The following is a 21,119-nucleotide window of genomic DNA, read 5'->3' on the forward strand; positions in this document are numbered from 1 at the left end:
TTCCAATACCCAAATTCCCGTGAGATCAGGACTGTGAGAGATTCCTGAAGGAGCCAGAACTTGGTGTTTGGTTTGGGAGGGGCCAGGGCACTGGGAAGACCACCACAGGGGGTCCTGAGCTCACGCATGGCAGGGGTCAGAGTAACAAGTCTCGGAAGACACCCTGCTCCTCGGGATGCTGACAGGCCTTAGAGTAGTCATGCTCTGTGAAGACGCTGCAGTTTCACCTTGGCAAGGAGGAAACCAGAGGAAGCCCTGTGATCACAGACGAGAGAGGTCCGCAGAGCCCCCAGACTGGGGCCTGCCTCCTACCCCAGGCTCTGCCACTTCTGACCCAACCCAGGGCCCAGAACAGCTGCAGAGAACAGGGAATTTTACAAAGAGTTTGATTTTTATTGATATTTAAATATATTAAATATTTCACTGAAATACATGGTATACACACCCTCCCCCCCTACACACACACACTGGTTACATTATAAAACCAAAGTCCATGGGCCTCCCATCCACTGACTCCCTCCCGCAACTGGCGAGGAAGGGGGCAACGTCAGCCCGGGGGAAGCACATGGCTGGCACTGCGGTACAGGGAGCCAGGGTGTGGACAGGCCCCTGCCACCTGGCAAGAAGCAGAGACAAGTCACCCAAGACTGCAGTCCTCCCACTCTGGTCTCCTTACAGCCTCATCGCCGCCCCAGGACCCCACGCAGAACCTTCCTGTCCAGGGATGTGGCTGACGGAAGGGGAGTTGACTTTCTGTCTGGACCAACTAGTCTTTTCCCCTTCTCCTGCCTTGGCTAATGAAGTGACTGATGGCCCATTTGGTTGATGCATGAAGATCCCCCAAAGCAGGCAGTACGAGCCAGAAACCAGGCTTCTGCAAGGAGCTAGAGTCAGAAAGGACATGAGAAAGGGCAAGAGTACCACCTGCCCCTTCCAATCCCCAAACCCAGCAACTCTGGGACCCTCTCTCCTCTGCCTCTCTAACGCCTCAAAGACAACGCGGTCTTCAAGCAAAATCCTGGGTAATGCCTCTGGCTTAAATAGGTACAGACAGAGAAACCAAGGCACCAACTAATTCAGTCCAGAGGCAAGGAGGTTGCAGGGAAGAGGGTAAAAGGCAGGCAGGGATAGGAAGGGAATCTAGGGTCCAGCCCTCCTAACCCTCCTGCCAGCTCTTGCAGGCTTCGTGGGGACTGGGGAGCCCCGGAGCACGCTAGGCTCAAGCTGAAGGCTGGGGAAGGCTGAGGTCCAGGTTCCCCTCCCCTAGCCCTTAGTACCAGAATCTGGGTCCTCAGAGGGATCCCATGCTACCCCAGCCCCAAAGCATACCACATCCCAGGACACCAGCTGGGGAGCCCAGGAAACTCCTGAGCCTCTGCCCACCAAACCCCAGACAGTTCAAGTGCAAGGAGCACTGTGGGCCTCAAGCAGGCGCTTGGGTCCCTGCCCCAGGCAGGGAGACAGTCATGCTGCACACGTGGCCCCCAAACGGCACTTAGGGATTTGGCACAAAAAGGATTCCTCTCCCCAGGGCCACCCTCTTGCTACCACACCCCACCCCACTCCTGTGCAACAGGGGCCTCTCTCTCCATCCCTTGAAATCAGGAATCCTGCCTTATTCCCAGAAGACAGAAGCCACAGGAAAGACGCAACCCGGGGTGGAGAGCCAAGGAACAGGAGCACAAAGACACACAGACCAGGAAAAGAGACACACACACACACACACACAGACCACCGTGCACGCACGGTTACACAGACACACACACACACAGACCACCGTGCACGCACGGTTACACAGACACACAGGCCCTCCCCAGTGCCAGAGGCTTGGGAGGACAGATTTGGGATCAGGGTCATCTTCCTCCATGCCCTGGCCCTTTTCTATTTGGCAACAGAAGGGGTAGAGATGCTCCGTGCCCCCTGCAGCAGACAGCAAGAGAGCGCTGGGGCAGAGGGGCCTGATCCTGACCCTCGGATCAGAGTCTGGCACCACCCCCGTCCCTGGCCGGCCTGCTCTCTTTGGCACCTGCAGGCGAACATCCAGCTCCTGATCTTCTGACATCCCCACGCACACGCTTGCTCTCCGGCTGGGCATTTTCACAGTACCAGTGAGACCAGATGCCCCTTTCCCTGGAGCTGTGCAGGAAACGGGGCTAATCTGAGCTGTCAGAAGTCCCTTTGTTCCCCTTTGGGGACAGATCATGGGACTAGGATTTGGCAAATGGAAACATTCCCCTGAAATATGGACAGAGCTGGGTCCCCAGAACATCTCCCTCCCGTGCCCTGTGTCTGTGAGGGAGACCTGGCTGGGGTGGGGAGTGCCCAGGACCCATGCTGGGGATGCAGGCATAGCAAAGGAAGGCAAGGATGGAATAGGCACTCTTCAAGCCTGCCCCAGTCTTTATACAAAATATTCCCAGGAAAAAGAGGGAAAGGAAGGGCCCAGCCCTGAGCCTAGTGCCCAGACAGACAGGGAAAGGGCGGGCGTGGCAAGCTGCCATTTTAATCTCTCAGGCAGGAGACATCCCCCTGCCTCTGCTGCTGCCCCCTCCCCTGCTCCCAAAAGCTGGAAAAAAGGAGAGAAAACAGCCCCTACCCCAGTTAAGAAAGAAAGCCACTTGCATAATCCTCTTGGTATCCCCTCATTCACCAGCCTGAGGGCAGACGAGCATGGTCCACGTACAGCCTGCTGGGGTGTTCCCTTTTGTGGTCAGCAGGGTCTGGAGGCTCAGCGGCCCCTGTCACAGCCTCCCCCAGCGAGCACAGAGTCCACTCAAATGCCCACCTTGGTCCTTTCAGCCGAATTTGTAGCTGGGCCCTGCTAACTGCTGGGGCCCCCATTGAGGAAGTAGGTGGTCATCTCCCCCTTGCCCTTCACCTTGACCACCCCTCGACACTCCAGCTGGTAGCCCTTGGCCGCTAGAACCTGGTACAGGTCCGTGGTCACCTGGGGAGGTGGGGTGGGAGGGGAACCTGCTTAGCCCAGGATCCTTCCTGCTGCATTTGCAGGAGTCCAGGGGTTTTCTGCTCATGCTAGCTCCCCTCCCCCAACCCCGACTCCACCAACCAGAGAACAGCGCCACCCTTCCCCTGTCCTAGCTGACTGCAGAGAGGGCCCTGCGGAAGCCCTCTGGACCCATACCCCTCCCAGCCTCTGCTCACATCCCCCTCACCTGGATTCGGTCGGGGACCCCCGTGCTGTCCATGCGGCTAGAGACATTCACTGTGTTCCCCCAGATGTCATACTGCGGCTTCCGAGCCCCAATGACGCCTGCCACAACTGGGCCCATGTTCAGCCCTGGGGTAGGTGGGGACAGCAGTAAGCAATCGAGAGCGCTGGCTGTTCCACAGTCAGCCCAGGGAGGCACCCACCTCCGGGCACCTTTAGAAGGACCCAGAGAAGAAAATGGAAAAGGGACAAGCCTCCTAGTCGTAAAGAATGGAAGATGCAGGCATATCAGCTGAGGAGCTCCCCTGAGTCAAGACGGCTATGCTAGAACAGCAGCTAATCTACCGATGCGCACTCTGTGCCAACCACTCCGTAAGCGTTTCACGCTATCTCATCCTCTCAACAGCCCCAAAAGACAGGTATCATCATCCCCACTTTACAGGAAAGATACCTGAAGTTTAGAGAAGTTAGACAACTTGCTAAATAAGCCAGTTAAGTGGAACAGCCAGAATTCAAAGCAGACAGTCTGACTCCAGAACCCATGCTATTAACCATTCCCATCCACCAGTTCATCTGAGAGGAAGTGCCTCTTATCAGACTGGCCACAGAAAAGGACACGGGTACTGGAGTGTAGCTAAACCTGGTCTTGAATCCCAGTTCAGCCGTTTACTAGCTGTATGACCTTGGCTGAGTGATTTACTCTCTCTGAGAGTCCATCTCTTTATCTGTAAAAGGGGATAATAATGTGAGGATTGATATGTGTTTTAAAAACAAAAAAAGCCTGGGACAGTGCTTAGCACAGAGCAGGCCTTCAATAAATGATCTCTGTTCTTACTATCAGACAATAGAGGAGGTGGGAGAAAAGGAAAGCCCCACAGGACTCCTGATGGGGAATACGAGACGCCATCCCCAGCCTGCGGCCTCAGCTTCACCCAGAAACGGCCCTGGGAAAACCTGCCATCAGCCGGGCCCTCTCACCGATCTTCATCTGGAAATTGTTGAAGGAGTGCTCATTGATGTGCTTCATCTGCTCCATGAGCCGCATGGCGTAGTCGGCAAGGGCAGTGATGTGGGAGCGGCCCACCTGATCATAGGTGCTGGCATTCAGCCCAGAGGCAGCCATGTAGGTGCTACCAATCGTCTTGATCTTCTCCAGCTGCCGGAACCGCTCCTCGCTGATGATCTGGACCGCACAGGGGGACCTGGCTGTCAAGGCAGACAGGCCAAACCCAGCCCTGCCTCAAGCCTCAATCCTTGCCATGCCCTGGCCCCCTTCTCCACTTCCCTGGCTCAACACGCCCCTCCTTTCGGCAAGTGAGCCCCGCTTCCAGCTGCGGCTCTCAGTGCAGGACTAAGGAGCAGGGAAGACAGGCTCCCTCACCAGGCAGCCGTCAAAACCCAAGCCAGGACTTGAGCACACAGCTCCAGGTCAACTTCGACAGCTCGCTACAGCACCCAAAACCACAGGAGGGATATCAGGCATCAATTATTCCAACCCTCACCTTTGGGGAAACTGAGTCCCAGGCTGAGGAAGTGCCTTCCCTCCAGAATAGGGAGCAACCCACTCCTGACCTGGATGTTCAGGTCACTTCTTCATACTTTGCTTCCATTTTCTCTATTCAGGGGATCATCTTGCTGACTTGGCCTCATGGGGCCATAGTCTACAGATTACCAGCTTTGTCTTCAAGGACCCCCACCTGCTACCTATCCTGGCCCCTCCACAGATCCTCACATCCTCCTTTGCTCCCCAACAATGATGACCCTGCCCCACTGGGGCTGAGCTTGCTGCCTGTGACACCTTCGTGAGCACCTGTCCCTGACTCCACTGTACCTACCTTTACTCCTACCCCTGACATCTCTGGGTCCCATCAAATCTCCCTTTCTCCTCCCAGTACCAACCATCCCCTCCAATCCTGGCCTTCTTATCCAAAGTTCTCCCCACTCCTCTGGTCCCCAAGTCCCCCCACCCTCTGCCAGCACCAGCCGACTGGACAAGTACCTCATCGAAGTCAGCGATGATCTCGTTGAGCAGCCGCAGGCACTCGACACCCTCATTGTTTGCCTCTAGCTCCACGTAGAACTCAGAGAAGTTGGCAATGGAGGCAAACATGACGGCCACACACTCACATGACTGATAGTAGAGCTCATCATTCCGGCGCTCCCGGGCGAGGAAGTGGGCAGCCACGTCCTTGGGCAGAATGTTATGTAGCAGCCGCCGGTTGTATGCCTGGAGCTCCTCCATCTCCTCCTTCTCCCCTGTTGCCTGTGGACACCACACCCATCACCCACTGCCCAACATTCATAAGGCGTGGGTGCAGCGGCCAACACCTGGAGATGGGCATCAGAGGGAACCACGTGGAGAAGAAGGGCATGGACAGATGACGCCTAAAGAACAGGCAAAGAAGTAGAGGGGGCAGGGACAGGATGAGGCGGGGGACAGGGGACGGGCACAGAGAAGGCATGGAGCCAGGGTGGGCTTGGGGCAGCCTGAGCCCTGGCCAGCCGAAGAGATGCCTGGCGTGGCCCAGGCTCTGCCCCTAGGATCTTCCCTCACCCCAGAGTCCACCCAGTCACCTGCAGTTTCCAGAGGAAGTCCAGGCGGGCAGTTGATTCCACCTGCTGGGCATGCAGATACAGCGCCAGTGCAAACACCAGCAGAATCACGGGGGTCATATATTTGAGTGCCACCCTCCCTGCGGCTGAGCTGAGGGAAGCAGAGGCAAGCTCAGTGTCTGAAGGAGGCATATGGCAGCCCCACCCTTTGCTGCCCTAGAGCCCTCACTCACCAGTCCAGCCCACTGAAGGTCTCGTTGGAAGAAGCCCTGGCAGGAAGACACAAGAGACAAAGTCATCGGTTCTTCCTGGGTTGCCAGGTCGGGGCATGGAAGGGGAGACGGAAACTGCATTTACTGAGCACCATAAATCAGGCACTAGGCCAAGGCTTTTGCTTCTATTAACTCATTAAGAGCAGAGGTTCCACTCCTGGCTCCTCTACTCACCAGCTATGTGACCTGGAACAAGTTGCTTAACTCTCTAAGCCTCGGCTTCCTCATCAATCAAAGAGTGATCAGATCTAAATAATGCATGCAAAAGGCTTGGCAGAGCGCTTGGCATCAGCAAGCCTTCGATAAATGTTAGTTATAATAATCTTTACAACTACCTTGTGATATAGATGGCACTGCCGTCTTACGGATGAGGAAATTGAGGCTCAGAGAAGTTAATTCACCGATCCAAAGACACACAGCTAATAAGTGGCAGAGTAGGGATTCAAACAGCAGACTCCAGAGGCTTTTTCCACCGCACCATATATTTCTACCACATATCCCACGGGGTGAGGTTTTGCAGAGGAAAAGCCAGTGTGTTGTCCCAGGCAAAGCCCTCAAGCGGGAGTCAGAGTTTTGGTTCCTTTCCTAGCCAGGGCTCTACCACCAAGCAGCTGTGTGACCTATAGGTAGTTAAGAGTGGATATGAAAGCAAAATGCAAATGCAAGAGGGAATTTTTTTTTAATGTCTACCCTAAAGACCAAGGGATTTCCCAGGACTGGGGTTTTCCTGAGGTGACTGTTGGGGGTCATGTGCTGCCTCCTTTCCCCCAACATGTGAGGGGTGAGTGGTAGCATTCCAAGGGCACAGGGGGCTCACAGCGACCCAGCAGGGTCAAGAGGCTCCTGGGGGATTAAAGGGGCTGAGGATAAACTCACAAGCCATGGACGCCAAGCAGTAGGTCATAGTTGTCAAAGATGGTGGCCGGGGGACCCAGCAGAAGCAGCACCAAATAGATGAGCCCCAGAACAAAGATCATGGCCAGCTTCCCGATGCTACTGATGTGCAGGAAGACGGAGCTGGCCAAGAGACTCAGCAACATGTTCCCGACGAAGTACTGGGGAGCAACGGCAGAGGCAGTGTTGGGTGAAGGCAGAGGCCATGGCGCTCCCATGCAGGGAGAACGCTGCACGCCCCCACCTGACCCAAGCTCCCCTCCACAACCTCAAACCCAAACCTCCTTCACCCTCCACACACCCCTAAAGCACACCAGGGCCCCGGGCTGCTCCTGGAGTTGGAGACTCCGGTGAGATCCTGGGTCCCCAGTGCCCATCATCAGGGTTGGCACAGAAGGGTCGATAAACGGAACTGATCAGGACACCCCCCACCCCTTCCGAGCACCACTTGGACACCTCAGGGAAGCTGCAACTGGGTGCGGTGCCCTCACACAGGGGAGCATCCAGGCCCAGTGAGTAATTGAGCTGCTGCAGGTGGCAGGCGGTGATGTCAGCAGGCGTTAAATTCAGCATCCGGGCTGCGCAAGTCCGTATGGGGGTGTGGTTACAGGTGAACTGCAAAAGTCGGGGGAGGTATATCAGGGTAACCGGGGAGGGGAGGGGTTACAAGGGCCATGCCTTATAACCCAGGGACCCTACACCCCAGGGGCCCAACTTCTCACTGAGGGATGACAAGAGGTAGGGGGAGCAAGGAGAGAGGACAGGGGTTAACCTCACCCTTGCTTTGGGCAGGAAATGTGTCTCACTCCTCTCTGTACCCCCAGCACCCAGAACAGTGCTTGGAACAGAGGAGGGGCAGAAAAATTCCCACTGGAACTTTACCATGTTGGCGATGGCAGAGGTGAACACAAGCAGGACGGAAAAGATGCCAACCGCAGTGCTGTGTGCCCGCGAGCGGACGATGCTGCGAGACAGACGTCGCAGGGCCGCAGGGAACAGCTGCCGGGAGGCGGGAGACAGAGAGACGGCGGCCACGTCAGCCAACGGGTAAGGTCACCCAGGGATGGGGCCCAACGGCAGAGGCTCGGCCTTCTCCTCCCTCCCCGCCCTTGGCCTGGCCTCCCCCACCAGCCCTGGAAGGCCCCCCACGTACAGAGCCACAGGAGTACACGGCGCAGGTCAGCACGGTGACCAGCAACAGCAGGAAGATACTGGCATAGATCCCAAGCATCAGGGCTGAGCTGGGGCGGAAGAGGGCCAGGGAAAATGTTACTCTGGAAGATCTGGACATCCTCGTCCCACTCCCTGGGCAGGCAGGCTGTGGGCCCCAGGGACCGTGTGCTTGCAAGGATGTTTAGGAAGGTTGTGGGAAGTGGTAGCGGGAAGAGAAGCCAAGCGAGGAGGGACAGGGCTCTCACGGTGGGAAGACGAGGAGTTGGATGAAGCAGATGAAGCAGAAGACCAACAGGGCACAGGCCACGTAGGCTCCGAAGCGGGGGTCCACCTTTCGCGAGTACTGAGGGAGAGGAGACTGAGCTGGGCGCTGGCTCCGCCCTGGGGAAGGCAGGGCACTACCAGTTGGCCCAGTTGATATGAATCCCCACTGTGCCCTGTGGTCACCTCCCCACTCCCCAGAAACCTCTCCCCATTCCCCAGAAACCTCACCTGTGCTCAGACTTCCCTGCCGGGACCTCCCCTCCTCCCCCAGCCCTCCTCCTTCTGCCCTTGCATCCCCCAAACCTTCTTTTCAAGATCCTCTCTCTGGAAGGTGAGCAGGAACCGGCGCACGTGGTCCTTGCGCAGCTGATCGATGCTGCGGGCATCGATGGCACGGCCCAGGAACTCGTCTACCTCATCCTCAGGGTTCAGGGCGTCCTGGGCACCCCGGCTGAGGGCAGGGGACATGGCTTCACCAGGTGCCTGAGCACTGCCATGTGACAGGCGATGAGAAGGGAGGGGCACAGGAAGCACTCAAAGAAGGAGTGTGAGCGGGGTGGGTGGCACCTGCTCCCGTAAGACACATCTAAGGTCCAGGGAAGAGGGGGATCTCAGCTCCCCGCAACCCCGCCCCAGGGTGCAAGTGCCTTCGCCCAGCCCTTCTTCCCTACTCAACAACCTGACTTACTTGTCTTTGCTGGAATCATCAATGCCCTGGAGAAAGGGACAGAGTGTGCGAGTGAGGTGAAGGGCAGGCGACCTTCACCTCTACAATCCCTTCCCCACCCTCAGCACTGCGCTGAGGGCTCTCCCCACAGACTCTGGGGGGATTGGGACCCGTGGGGTGAAATCATCCCTCCTATCCCCAATTCCAGAAACTACGGAGACGGCAGCCATGACAAGGAAGGCAGCAGAGGCAAGGAGGACACAGAGTGCTGAGGGAGACAGGAAAGCGAGGCCCCAGGTCCCGGCGCCGTGGGCCCCTCACCATCTGCCGGAAAGCCTTGGAGTCCTTGGTCCGGGAGAAGGTGCGGTCGGGCACCCAGCGTGGCATCAGCCCCTCCATGGAGTTGGCCCGCGCCCGCTGCAGCTTGGCCAGCATGGCCTTCTCCTCTTTCTGTGTGGGCAGCGTGGGCACAGGCTGGGAGGAGTGGCCCGGAGAAGGCCTCTGCCAGCTCCCCCCATCTGCCCCTGTCCCCGTCTGCCCACCGCCGCCCCACCCCGGCCCTGACCCGTTTCTGGCTGGCTCCCAGGATGAGGAAGGTCTCAATGTGCTGCTCCTTGAGGTAGGCGTTGCGCTCCCCGCCGCGGCCCGGCTCCACCTCGTAGTCCCCGTTCAGGTACTGCAGCGTGGCCCGAGTGATGTGGATGCGGCTGCGCGGGCGGGACAGGAGGGTGAGAGCCCTGCTCTGCCAGGGGCTCCCACCCCTCGCCCCCTGGACGCACGCTCACCCGGCCCGGCCCCCGGCCTCCATGTGATTGGCCAGAGTCACGTCATTGGACCACACATCGAACTGCCATTTCCGCAGGCCAAGGACGCCGCAGTGCACGCGCCCGCTGTGGATGCCCACGCGCATGTTCACGTTCACACCTGTCACCTCGCGCACCAGCCTGGGAGGAGGCGGCCAGGCTTAGCCCCCAGCACAGTCCTCCCCACTCCCAGCCCAGAGCCCAGGCCCTGTGCTCGCCTTGGAGCCAAGTGGGCAAGGACAGACCCAGTCGCAGGGCACACAGCACACCCTCAGCAGGACACGGGCAAGAGGCTGCATGGGGCCCAAGGACAAATGTTTGGGAACCCTGCTCACCAGCAGGGGCCCAGCAGCATCTTATGGGACTGACTAGGAGAGGAGGAATCACTACCCTCCCTTTGGGCCTACTCAGCTGGCATTTTCTCCAGCCCAAATCCCCCTCACCCTGGCTCCCCCTACCCCATCCCAGCTGGCAGGAGTCTAAGGTGCACATGGGTCTTCACACAGGCTGAAGAAAGATCCTTTCCCCTCCCCAGTGATGGATCTCCAAGACAGGGAGACAGCCAAGACTGAGAAAAAGTCCTGAGGACACATCAAAGGGTAGGAGCAGGCTGGGGCACCCTCAGTTCCAGGAAGCCTGGGAGGGGACGGTGCTCACGAGATGGCCTCGATCATGTCCACCCCCATCTCCACGCAGCAGTGGGCATGGTCTGCCCGGGCCTCCGGCAGCCCTGACACACAATAGTAACAGTCCCCTAAGATCTTGATCCTCAGGCAGTGATTTTCCTAAAGGAGAAAGAGTGGGGGGAGAGTCACCTTTACTCCAGCCCAGCCTGCCTGGCCCACTACCCTCACTGCAGATTCCATCGGCCCCCATCCCCCAAGGCCGCTGCCAATGAGGCTTGCCCTCACCCCGTCGGCCCCACCCCCAAGCCCTAGCACCCTCACCGCAGCCAGCTTGTCAAACCGGGCAAAGAGCTCGTTCAGGGTCATGACCAGCTCCTGCGCCGTGCACTGGGATGCCAGGCTGGTGAAGCCTTCAATGTCCGCAAACAGGATGCTGAGGACGATGGCAGAAGATGGAAGGGCCATGTGGCCCTCAAAGACTCCCAGATCCCGCACCTCTCCCGGCATCCTCCCCACCCCCACCCTACCTGACATTGTCATGCTTCTGGATGTAGATCTTGTGAAACATCATGTCTTCTTTCTTTGTGTTGATGTCTTCTTTCATCTCCATGGCAACATGCTGGGGCAACACGGACAGCAGCAGCCGCTCCTAGACCAGTGGTTTCAACAGAGGACCATCTTCTTGGCCTCACATTTTAATCCTTCCTGGTCCCTCCACATCCCCAAAACCCTCCCAGACCTCTCTGGAGACCTGAGCTTCCCTTCTGGACTGTGGCCTGACCCTCCCCCATTAGAGTCCTCCCCCATTAGAGTTCTTGGCCTCACATTTTAATCCTTCCTGGTCCCTCCACATCCCCAAAACCCTCCCAGACCTCTCTGGAGACCTGAGCTTCCCTTCTGGACCGTGGCCTGACCCTCCCCCATTAGAGTCCTCAGCAGACATACATCCCGGCCTTCTCTGACTACACCCCACTCAACCCCTCAGATGCACTCCATCTACTCCCTCCCACCCTCAGACAGGACAGGAACCCCAGTGTCAAAGGGCCTCTGTGATGCACAATCAGGGGGAACCATTCACACTATTCCATGGAGTTGCATGAGATGGTGGATCCAATCTGCAAGCTATTTGCAGGTGACATGGGGGAAGGCCGTGATCAGGGGGGGCAGCCCCACCTGCTGCCGATTCTCATGCTGCAGGTGCAGCCGGGCCTGGATGTAACCACGGGTCTCCTGAAAGGCCTGGCGCTGAGACACCTCAGCCGGGTAGTGTGTGCAGATGCCAATGACATTGGTGCAGAGGAACAGCAGCATGTTGGCACCGAGCTGCAGAGGGGTGGCAGAGGCAAATGGTGACCACCCCCAACACACACAGGTGCAACTAGCTAGGCTCTCTGTAGATGCACTGTTTTGGGGAGGAAGCCAGGATCCTGTGCCCTGTCTTTCCCAAGCTGTCCCCACCCCTGCAATACCTCCCCATCCCCACAGGACTCCAGCTCCCTGCCTGGATCACTCCATGGCTAGAAATGTGATCTTCTCACAGCTCCTGGGAGCAGAAGCACCAACCAGGGCCAGGTAGGTCACAGGCCTGGGCCCAGCACACTATGATGCCCTGCCCCACAAACACCCCAAAGAGAAGACAAATGATGCTCCTTCTGCATGTGGTTCTCCTTACAGGACGACACCCAGGAGACCTGAGCTCTACATCTTCCTGTGAGTGCCCAGGACAAGTCACCTCATCTCTAGGGGCCTGTATGCTCATCTAGAACCTGGAGAGGGAGAATAAGATCTCCAAGGTCCCTTCCTGCCCTGACATAAATTAATAGAATAATAATTCTACTATTATTATTACTGGAGCTAATTTGTTGGCTGCCTACTAATGTGCCTAGATTCTACAGGTGTCCTCTATATGTTAACGAATGTATTTCTTACAACTCTATGAAATCAGTAGCACTATCTCATTTGAAAGGTGAGAGACTCAGGCGCAGAGAAGCTATGTAACTTGCCCAAGATCACACAGCTGGTAGTAGCCAGTGTGGGACTTGAGTCCAGGACAGTCAGACTCCAAAGCTGTGTCCTAACCCTACTGTAAACTACATTCCAGGTTCCCAGGATTCCTACTCACTCCACTCACCTAAGCTCTTGAGGCCCAGCCTCAGAACCCAGGCTTGGCAATCATCAATTCTACTGACACAAAGAACCCTTCGGAACTGGGATGGGGTGCCACCATGCCTGGCCACCCCCAACACTCGGCCCAGCCAGGCCCCATACCCTAGGACCCCGATCCTAGGATGTTCCGCCCTCAGTCAGCAGCAGCAGCACTGACTGGAGAGCAAGTCTAAGGGAAGCCGACCTCAGTGTTTCTGGAAATTCAGGGGTTAACCTGGAACTTGTGGCTCCACCCCAGAGTTGGCTGGGGCAGGGCTCTGGTTTGGGGAGAAGGGAGGGCAAGAGCACCAATTGGAAGCCAGGAGTTCTGGGCTCTGCCCGGAACCAGAACTAGTCCTGCAAACTTGGGCATGTCACTCAATCTCTGGGACCTTGGTTTCATTTTCCTTGGGTAAGATGGAGGGGTCTGGCTAACCCCCAGCCATCTCCAGCTCCCGTCCTCTAGGATTGGCCTCCCAGCTTCCCTTCTCAGTCCAGCTCACAAGGCCCCCCCCTCCCAGCAGCAGGGGTGAAGAGGGGGGGTACACTATCTCCCCCGGGGGTTTCTAAGAATAGCCCCCAGTGGGGGAGAAGGAAAGGGGGGCAAACCAGGCAACTTCCCTTCCTGGCCCCAGGAGCCCAAGAGGAAAATGTGAGTCATGGTGGAGGGAAGGGAAAGGGGGACAAGAGACCGAAATAGATCTGTACACAGACCCCTATCCGACTGTGAGAAAAAATGGATGTCAGGGCACTGTAGGAGACTCCAGGCTGGGCTGGGGCACTGGGTGAAATTGCTCAGTGTGTCTGAGTGAGCAGGTCATAGGAGGATGAAGGGGCTGGATCCGGGAAGGGGCTGACCAAGGAGCCTAGAAAGGAGGCCACAGCCCCATCCAACCCAGAAACCTGTAAGCCAGCTGGGTGCAGAGAACCTGTACGCCAACTGGATGTAGAATCTAGGCATGTTCTCAGCTCAGAGAAGTGGTATGGGCTGCCCTGGCCCCAAGGACTGGCACAGGGCAGGGGCAGCTTTCTTCACTTGCCCACTGGGTGAGGCTGCAGCTGGGTGCCCCGGAGAGGCCGGAGACTGGTATAGTCCTGGCCTCCATGGGACTGTGCCTCCCCGGTCAGGCCCTGGGCTTGGCTCTGGGCACCATGCCAGCTGAGAGCAGGGAAGAGACACCCACCTACCCCAGCCAGCCAGAGAGGATGGGGGAAGGGAGGCACCACCTCCAAGCTCCTCCTTCCCCAAGAGGGCAGTCCAGCTCCAAAGCCCAGTGTGACAGCTACCCTGGAGAAAAACTGGGGGCTAGCAATGGCAGAAGGACCCTGGCCCTTTAAGAGATCTGACAGTGCCCTGCGGGTATGTGCTCCACAAACAAACTGGCTATAAGGTTACTCTTAAAAAGGTACATTCTGTTCCACAGGCTGGGCAGGGAAGGGCATCATGCCAGAGCACCCAGCTTCGCACCCTGGGAGCCCCAGGCAACTTCCTCTTTGTAGGTGGGGCTAGGGTGGGCTACAGGCCACAAGCCCTGGGCAAGGCAGAGGCTGGCTCCCCCAAACCTTGAGTGAGACAGAGGACAGCACCATCTAAATCAGGGTGCCAATGGAGGGATCACGAGGTGTGCTGGCTGGGGGGCTGTGCCTACAGCCGCCCCTAAAGGATCAGCTGGGCAAAAGCCCCTGTCCCTGGTCAGGGGGATGACACGAGACAGCCAACTCCACCGGCTCACATCTCTCTGCAAGGGACATCCGGAAGTCCCTTCACTGGGAACCATCCCCTACAGCATCCCCGCAGCTCCCTGCCTCCAGGTGAGAGCGCTACCCTGTCGGGTTTTACTCCACTCAGAGAGGGTGGGGCCCTGAGAGCAACATCATGAGGTAAGTACTATTTTTATCCCAGTTCTGCAGACTGGGAAACGAAGGCTGGGAGAGGCAAGGTTAGCTGTCTACGATCTCCCAGAGAAGAATGCAGCCCACTGGACAACCAGGGCTGCCTGCAGCTAAGCCTCTGCGACAGCCTCACCTCACACACCACTCCGAAGCCAGAGGCGGAAGCCCACAGGGGCAGAGAGCCTCAAGGCAGGCTGCCAGAGCCCTGGTGCCCAGTGGGAAGAGGGCAGGATGCGGTCGGAGCCTAAAGCCCCTCTCGTCAACAGTCCAGCCCCAAACTACTCCCGGCCCAGGACAGAACTGACCCACTCATCACCTTCCCGATCCTCCCGGGGCTGGCCTCCGTCCAGGAGAGGCAACTCCTCCCTTGCTAACTCCACCCAAAACCTACTCGATCCCTCCAGATCACCACCTAGAGCTGCCCTGCAGGGAAGGCACCAGGCCCTGAGTCTCAAGTGTCAACTTGGGGCCAGAGAAGCCAAAGTCTGGATATAGCCTACCCAGCCCTCTCAGCCCTGCCCCAACCCTGGGGCTAAATGTCGCCTGCCCACCTCCAGCCTTACTTTGGGGCTCTACAGAGTATGCTATTTCAAGGGCCTCAGGCTAAAGAGCTGTAGACTGTGGCCCACGGGGACAGAGCACAGGCTTTAGGTTCTGGAGCCTTCCCTTCCCTTAGCAGTGCCTTCTGCCCCAGATCCCAAATGAAGACCCACCCCTCCTCCCAGATACAGCCAGACATCCCTCACCCGTGTCCACCCATGACTCTCCCACCCTCGATTAGCAGACCCCTTCTCATTCCCGGACTGTGCCCCCACGCCTACCTCCCCGACCACCCACCTGCTTCCAGAGGAAGGCATCACCACCGTTGAGTTGCCAGGCCAAGATCAAGTGCAGGGTGGAGAGGCCCAGGCCACTGAAGACAGCGGCCCGCATGCGGATGGGGAGGAGCGTGTAGGTGATGTAGACGAAGAACACGGGGCACCAGAGGCCTACAGAAGGGCTGTGGGGGCTGGCTGCCAGGGCGCCGCCGACCTGCACCGCTGCCAGGATGCCCAGCACCACGTAGCTCACCAGCCACATGGAGTCCTGGCGGAAGCTGTGTCGGTTGCACACCACCATGAGCGCCACGAAGAGGATGGCGGCGCAGGCCAGCAGCGCCACGTAGGCAGGCTGAGGGTGGGCAGGCGCCGCGTGGAAGGCCAGCAGCACGGCCGTGAGCAGCACGAGCACCGCCATCAGCAGTGTCAGGCTGCTCTGGTTCATCTGGAAGAAGTACCTCTGGTACAAGCGCTCCAGCTTGGCCGAGCGGAACTGCTTCGACTGGAACACCTGCACCAGCCGGCGCCAGCAAGCTCGCCTGCTCCTGGCGGCCGCGTCGGGGGCCCCCTCAGCGGCCGCGACTGCCACGGTCGCCTCAGGGTCCTCGAAGCCCAGGGCCACGGCCCGCAGCCCCAGTTCCAGGCCCTTGCCTGGGCCACCCCTCCGGATGAAGGCCTCATCCTGCCAGGGGCACCGAGGCGCGGCTGCGGGGGTCGGGCTGGGTGGCTGTGCGCCCTGAAAGCAGCTCATATAACGGGGTGTGCAGAAGCCGCTGGAGCGAGTCCCGCGGCGGGGACGCTTCTGCCCATTGCGCTCGCCCCAGGCTGTTTTCCGTTCATCCACTTTGGGGACCAGGAGGCCACTAAACCATGACATCCTGCTGGGAGGAAAGGAATGAGGTGGTGTTAATACCACCTTCACGGCCGCCACCAGCAGCTTTCATTAACCGAGTGCTTCCCGTTACCAAGCTGAGCACCTCAGACACATCCTCCTCCTGAAATGACTCTGAGGAAGACCAGGGCATCCCCATCCACCAGGTGAGGAAACTGAGGCAGAGGGAGGTGAAGTCACTTGCCCGAGATCAAGCAGCCACTCAAGTGTGAGAACCAAAATTCTAACCCAGATCTGTCTGACTCCAAAGCAATTCATTTAAACATTCACCTCTTCCCTAAAAGGCACTGATTTCTTGGTGGTTACAGACCCACTCGAGTGCCTGTCAATGAGAAAAGCCACCCAGCTCAGGAGAGAGAGGGCACAGCCCAAGCAGGGGCAAGGACCACCCCGCACTGGGAGACTGTTGCCACTGGTGTCCCAGTGGAACCTGATCCTCTGACTTTTCAACAGAAGCTTAATTTTTAAAAATGGAGGCTTTAACATGACATCTCCTGACTTTTAAACGTTGGCAAGTAATTCACATTTTTCAACACTGCAAGCCAAATAAATCACATCTACGGAATGAATTCAGCCTGTGAGCTGCCAATCGGTGACCTCTGTACCACAGGGAATCTCTTTCCACATCCGTCCCCATCACACTCACACACTGTGCACACTTCACCGAGTTAAATTCAACTCCTCCCTCCGGTTACAGCTTAAACATAACTTCCTCAGGAAGATGTCCCAGCTCCCCCACCCAGACTAAGTTTGGTCCCCTGTTCACTCTCCATACATTTCCTCCATGGTACTGATCACCATTATCATTAAATCATCCCTTGTTTAATGTGTGACTCTGCTCCTCTGACTATAAATGTTAGGAGGGAAGGGATGATATCTATTTTGCTCAGAGCTTTATCCCCACCCCAGGTACCCCAAGTACCGAGCCTGGCTCATAGTAGGAACTCAACCAATTTATAAGTTGAAAAGAGAGAAAGAAACCAAGCTCAAGAGCATTGGTATAGAGAAGCTAACGTGAAATAATAATAACGATATGATTCTTCATCTTTCTCACTGCACTCCAGTCCTCTTAACCTCTTTGCTGTTCCCCAACACACCATGCACGGGACAGCCTGGGACCTTGGTGCTTGCTGTTCCCTCTGCCTAGAATAAGAGCTCCTCCAGGTCACAGCTCAAATGTCCCCTTATCAGTGAGCTCTCCCTGACCACTCTATTAAAATAGCAACCCCCTTTCCTGGAGCTCCCTATCTCTCTTGCGAGCTTTATGCTTTATTTTTCTCCACAGCTCTTATCAGCAGCTGCCATTCTATATATTTTTCTTATTTGTTCATTGTCTGTCTCTCCTAACTGGAATGTCAACTTCATGAGGGCAAGGATTTTGGCCTGCTTTGCTCACTGCTACATCTGCAACACCCGTAGGGTCTAAATAAATGTTCGTTGAGTAGATAGGTGGGTAGGTGGGTGGATGGATGGATAACACTCCCATGCACTTTCCCTCTGCTTGAAACTTTTCGAGGTCCTTTCACATACCTAAGTCCATCTGATCTTCACCAAAACCCTGTGAGGCTGGTCCTGTGGCCATCTGGGGCACAGGACAGATTTGACAGCAAAAAAAAAAAAAAAAAAAAAAAAAAAGAAGAAGAAAAAGAACTGAGGTCCACGGTGGTTTTATACAGCTGGCCCAAGTTCTAGAGATCACAAGTAATCAAGTTAGCCCCAAATCTCACGTCTCCAAGAGGGAAGTGTCTTGACCTGGGGGAGGGGGGGTAACTCCACGACAACACCCTCAATGTGTCTCCCAGCTGAGCCCAGCTGAGGAGAAGGCGAGGGTGAGAGCACTGCCACCCATGGATGCCTGCGTCCCCACCAGGGCCACCCTCCTCCATGCCCACGGGGCACCCTGAGGGGCTCCTCGTACTTAAACCTGCAGAGCTAGCAGCACTGACATTTGTACTCACTAGGGGACAAGAGGGAGAATACCCAGAGCTTGCCCCAGGTGGCCACAGGACCAGACGCTCAAGCCACAGAAGCAGTGCTCCAAGCAGACACCCAGGGGCCCACAAAGCAGAAGGCGGACTGGGGACCTCTCTGCACATGGGAAACCCCCATCTCTGGTACACCCTCCACCAAGTTCTCTTGGCATCCCTTCTCCTACATCCCACGGAGCAGCAGGCCCTTCAACCCCTTAACATCACCAACGGCACCATCTGGAGGGACAGATCAAAAATCCAAGACTTTTGGTCAGGCTGACATTTGGCAAAGGTCACCAAAGAAAGTCTGGCTCTTCAAAACACTTCATTAGAAACAAGATCTTTGGAGTGAGACCACGTTTCAAACCTTATTGTGATTCTTTGCTAGGGTCGCGGCCTTGGACAAGTTACTTCACCTCTCTATGTCACTTTCTTCATCTGTAAAATGGGAACAATAAGAGTTGCGAGGAAAGAATGTAACAGCACCCGTCAGGCATGTAGTACACACTCAAACATTAGCTCTTCTCCTCACCCTACACCACTTTGAACCCAAAACCCTGCCAGTGTCCAAGAGATGGAAAGACAGGAAAATTGTGAGCAAAAACCCACACCTCCCCAGCCAGTCAGATGCTTGGCCCTATCAGTCCCTGTGTCCTCGGCTGTCAGTCCCCAGAGCTGCGCGAGACAGAGCCCAGAGTAAGCAGGTTTCCCACCGCCCCCCATGACATTTTGCTTCAGCCTCCTCCCCCTCGCCAGTCCCCTGACCTGTCCTCACCGCCCCCCCCACCCCACTGGCCAGACCTCTGGTCCCAAAAGACCTGTTTCTGGCCATGCTCCCAGCCCCCTGGAAGCACAGCCTAGCATGTGGCTCGTACCCACAGAAGGCGCGTACACTGTCCAGGGGAATGCATGACCCTCCCAAGAACACCCTGACCCCACAAGTGGATAGCTTCAGAGATCTGTAATTGTCCAACCAACTGCAACCATCCCACCCTGGGCTCCATTCCAAGCACTGCCCATCTTGGAGAACTTACTCCTGCCACCCCATGCCAGGCTGGTATGGCAGGGAACAGGGCAGGGCACTGTTCAAAGCCACAAAACTTCCCTATATGGGGCCCCAACCCTCCTTGTCCAGGAACCCATCACTACGAACCACAGACCACCTCCTTCCTCCCCAGAGATAGGCTCCTGAGCTTGTGCCTCCGAGCCCCTCCTTCCCTGGGTCCTGGTTTCTTTGGTCTCTCTCACAGATCTGCTACTCCAGGCACCACCAGCTCCCATGGATGGAGCCACGTCCATTCAGCCTGGCAGACTGAGGCCCAGTGTCTCCCAGACCCCAGGTCCCTCCCGAACCTGGATCCTCCAGCCTGAGACCCAGAGTCTGAAGCAGGAGGGCCCAGCCCCCAGGATGGCTCTGCGCGCTGCTTCGCCCAAATCCTCTTCCTGGTCACCTCCTGTTCCCAGGAGGTGGCAAAAGGAAGCTCCAGAGAATTTAAAAGGATTTCAGAAACTTCATGGAAGAAGGCACTGCCCAGGCAGGGCACTTCAGTGCCAGCACCGCCCACCAGGCTGGGACGCGGGCCTCAATTCCAGGCCTGTCCAGATGTAGAGAAACCTCCCCAGGGCCTGTATCTGGAGGTCCAGCAACCCTTCTCCTCCCTTCCCCAGCCCTTGGTCTCCCTAAAGACTGCACTGAGGTCCCACCTCCACCCCAACCATACAAACCCCACCAGGGTCCTCCAGTCACAGGGGTACTCCGGTAAGCAGAGGGTATAGGAAAAGAGTCCACCGCCTGATTCCACCTCTAGCTTTTCAGTCAGGCCCCAGACCCTGTTCTGAATAAAGTCTGCCCACCCTGCCCACCCTGCAGCGGGCCTGGACACCAGCCCTTTCATTCCCAAGGTCTGGGGTGAGGGGAGGGGGACTCCTGCAGACAGAGGGCATCCCTCCCTCCGCCCAGGCTGCCTCGCCTTCCCCGAAGCACAATCACACTCTACCTCAAAGTCGGAGGCTCACCCACAGCCCAGCTGCAAAAACCTCCGGACAGCCCCTCCCCCAGTACATGCCTCTCCCCCTCTCCCCAGCAAGCCGGGAACTCGCCCCGGGTGGAGGAAGGGAAGCACAGGGCAGGGAGTGAGGGTGGGAGCCTTGAGCCCCGGACCCAGGACTCCTCGATCCCCCATCTCCTCCCGGACTTCCCTCCGCCAGCCTCGACGGCCTCGGGCTCCCCCCGCGCCGGCTTCCGCGCCCGGACACAAAACTCCCGGGAGCCGCGCGGGAGTCTGCCAGCCACACGGAGACCCGAGCGCCGAGCGCCGGGCGCCGCCGCCTCCCCAGACGCTTCTCCGCGCGGTCTCACCTGCCGGCCGGGGTCGGCGCCTCCCCGGGGCCTCCGCCCCGCCGCAGCCGCGGGCTCCGGCCGGCCGGCCGGCCGTCCCGCGGTCCTGCTCCGTGCCCGCGCGTCCCGGCCGTCCCTCTCGCTGTCCGCAGTCCGCCCGGCCCTCGCCCCCTCCCTTGTTGTCCAGCGCAGCCGCCCTCTACCCCGGATCCAGAAGTCCCCTCCCCGCCGGCTCCCGGACTCCCCGCCTTAAAGGCACAAGCTCCTTTTGTCTGGACACCCCCTCCCCCTCCCCGGACGCCGGGCAGGGTGGCCGGCTCCCCTTCGGAGGAACGGGGTAGGGGTGGGGGAGACCGAAGAATGGAACCCCTCCCTCCGCGCGCCCCCTCCTCTCCTCCGGCCGCTCCCTCCCCCAGTCTTGGGAAAACAAGCGGCTACTGTTCTGGGATCAAGACCCCGGGAAGGAGCGGGCCGTCCAGCCCGCTCCCCCTTCCCTCCACCCCCGGGCTGCGTCCTCCAGCATTCTCTTCCCACCCTCACCCCAGGGGTCCCCAAAGGCGCCGGGCAAACCCACCCTCTAGCAGCGATTACCACCCCCCTCCCGCCCAGCACACCGAGGGTCTGCTTCCTTCCTGGCGGGGT

General features: G+C 57.8%; 1 protein-coding gene across 11 annotated transcripts; it reads right to left on the reverse strand.

Annotated features, from left to right (window-relative positions):
- Positions 1–372: 372 nt before the first annotated feature.
- Positions 373–20,605, reverse strand: ADCY6 (adenylate cyclase 6). Of its 11 annotated transcripts, none has more exons than XR_011075915.1 (23): positions 16,255–16,602; positions 15,297–16,155; positions 11,595–11,744; positions 10,949–11,070; positions 10,743–10,854; positions 10,453–10,580; positions 9,778–9,936; positions 9,558–9,699; positions 9,314–9,442; positions 9,014–9,039; positions 8,629–8,776; positions 8,307–8,404; positions 8,042–8,129; positions 7,771–7,887; positions 7,345–7,503; positions 6,871–7,049; positions 5,956–5,991; positions 5,744–5,873; positions 5,169–5,432; positions 4,148–4,352; positions 3,174–3,298; positions 2,597–2,947; positions 373–2,136 (listed from the first exon to the last, which is right to left on the reverse strand). XR_011075915.1 is itself a non-coding variant. In XM_068559765.1 (23 exons), exons 3-23 carry the CDS (start codon positions 16,152–16,154, stop codon positions 2,822–2,824), a joined length of 3,501 nt encoding a protein of 1,166 aa, XP_068415866.1. In that variant the 5' UTR covers position 16,155; positions 17,700–17,751; positions 18,507–18,700; the 3' UTR covers positions 373–2,821. The 11 variants fall into 11 exon arrangements, 10 of the variants coding, with proteins under 10 accessions (XP_068415866.1, XP_068415863.1, XP_068415869.1 ...); XM_068559765.1 differs by lacking the exon at positions 16,255–16,602 and adding exons at positions 17,700–17,751; positions 18,507–18,700 and having other exon boundaries at positions 373–2,947; XM_068559762.1 differs by lacking the exon at positions 16,255–16,602 and adding exons at positions 17,700–17,751; positions 18,507–18,700 and having other exon boundaries at positions 373–2,947; positions 15,297–16,158.
- Between the last annotated feature and the right edge of the window lie 514 nt (positions 20,606–21,119).

The sequence above is a fragment of the Eschrichtius robustus genome, chromosome 13, assembly GCF_028021215.1.
Source record: "Eschrichtius robustus isolate mEscRob2 chromosome 13, mEscRob2.pri, whole genome shotgun sequence".
In the NCBI taxonomy this organism is placed as follows: Eukaryota; Metazoa; Chordata; class Mammalia; order Artiodactyla; family Eschrichtiidae; genus Eschrichtius; species Eschrichtius robustus.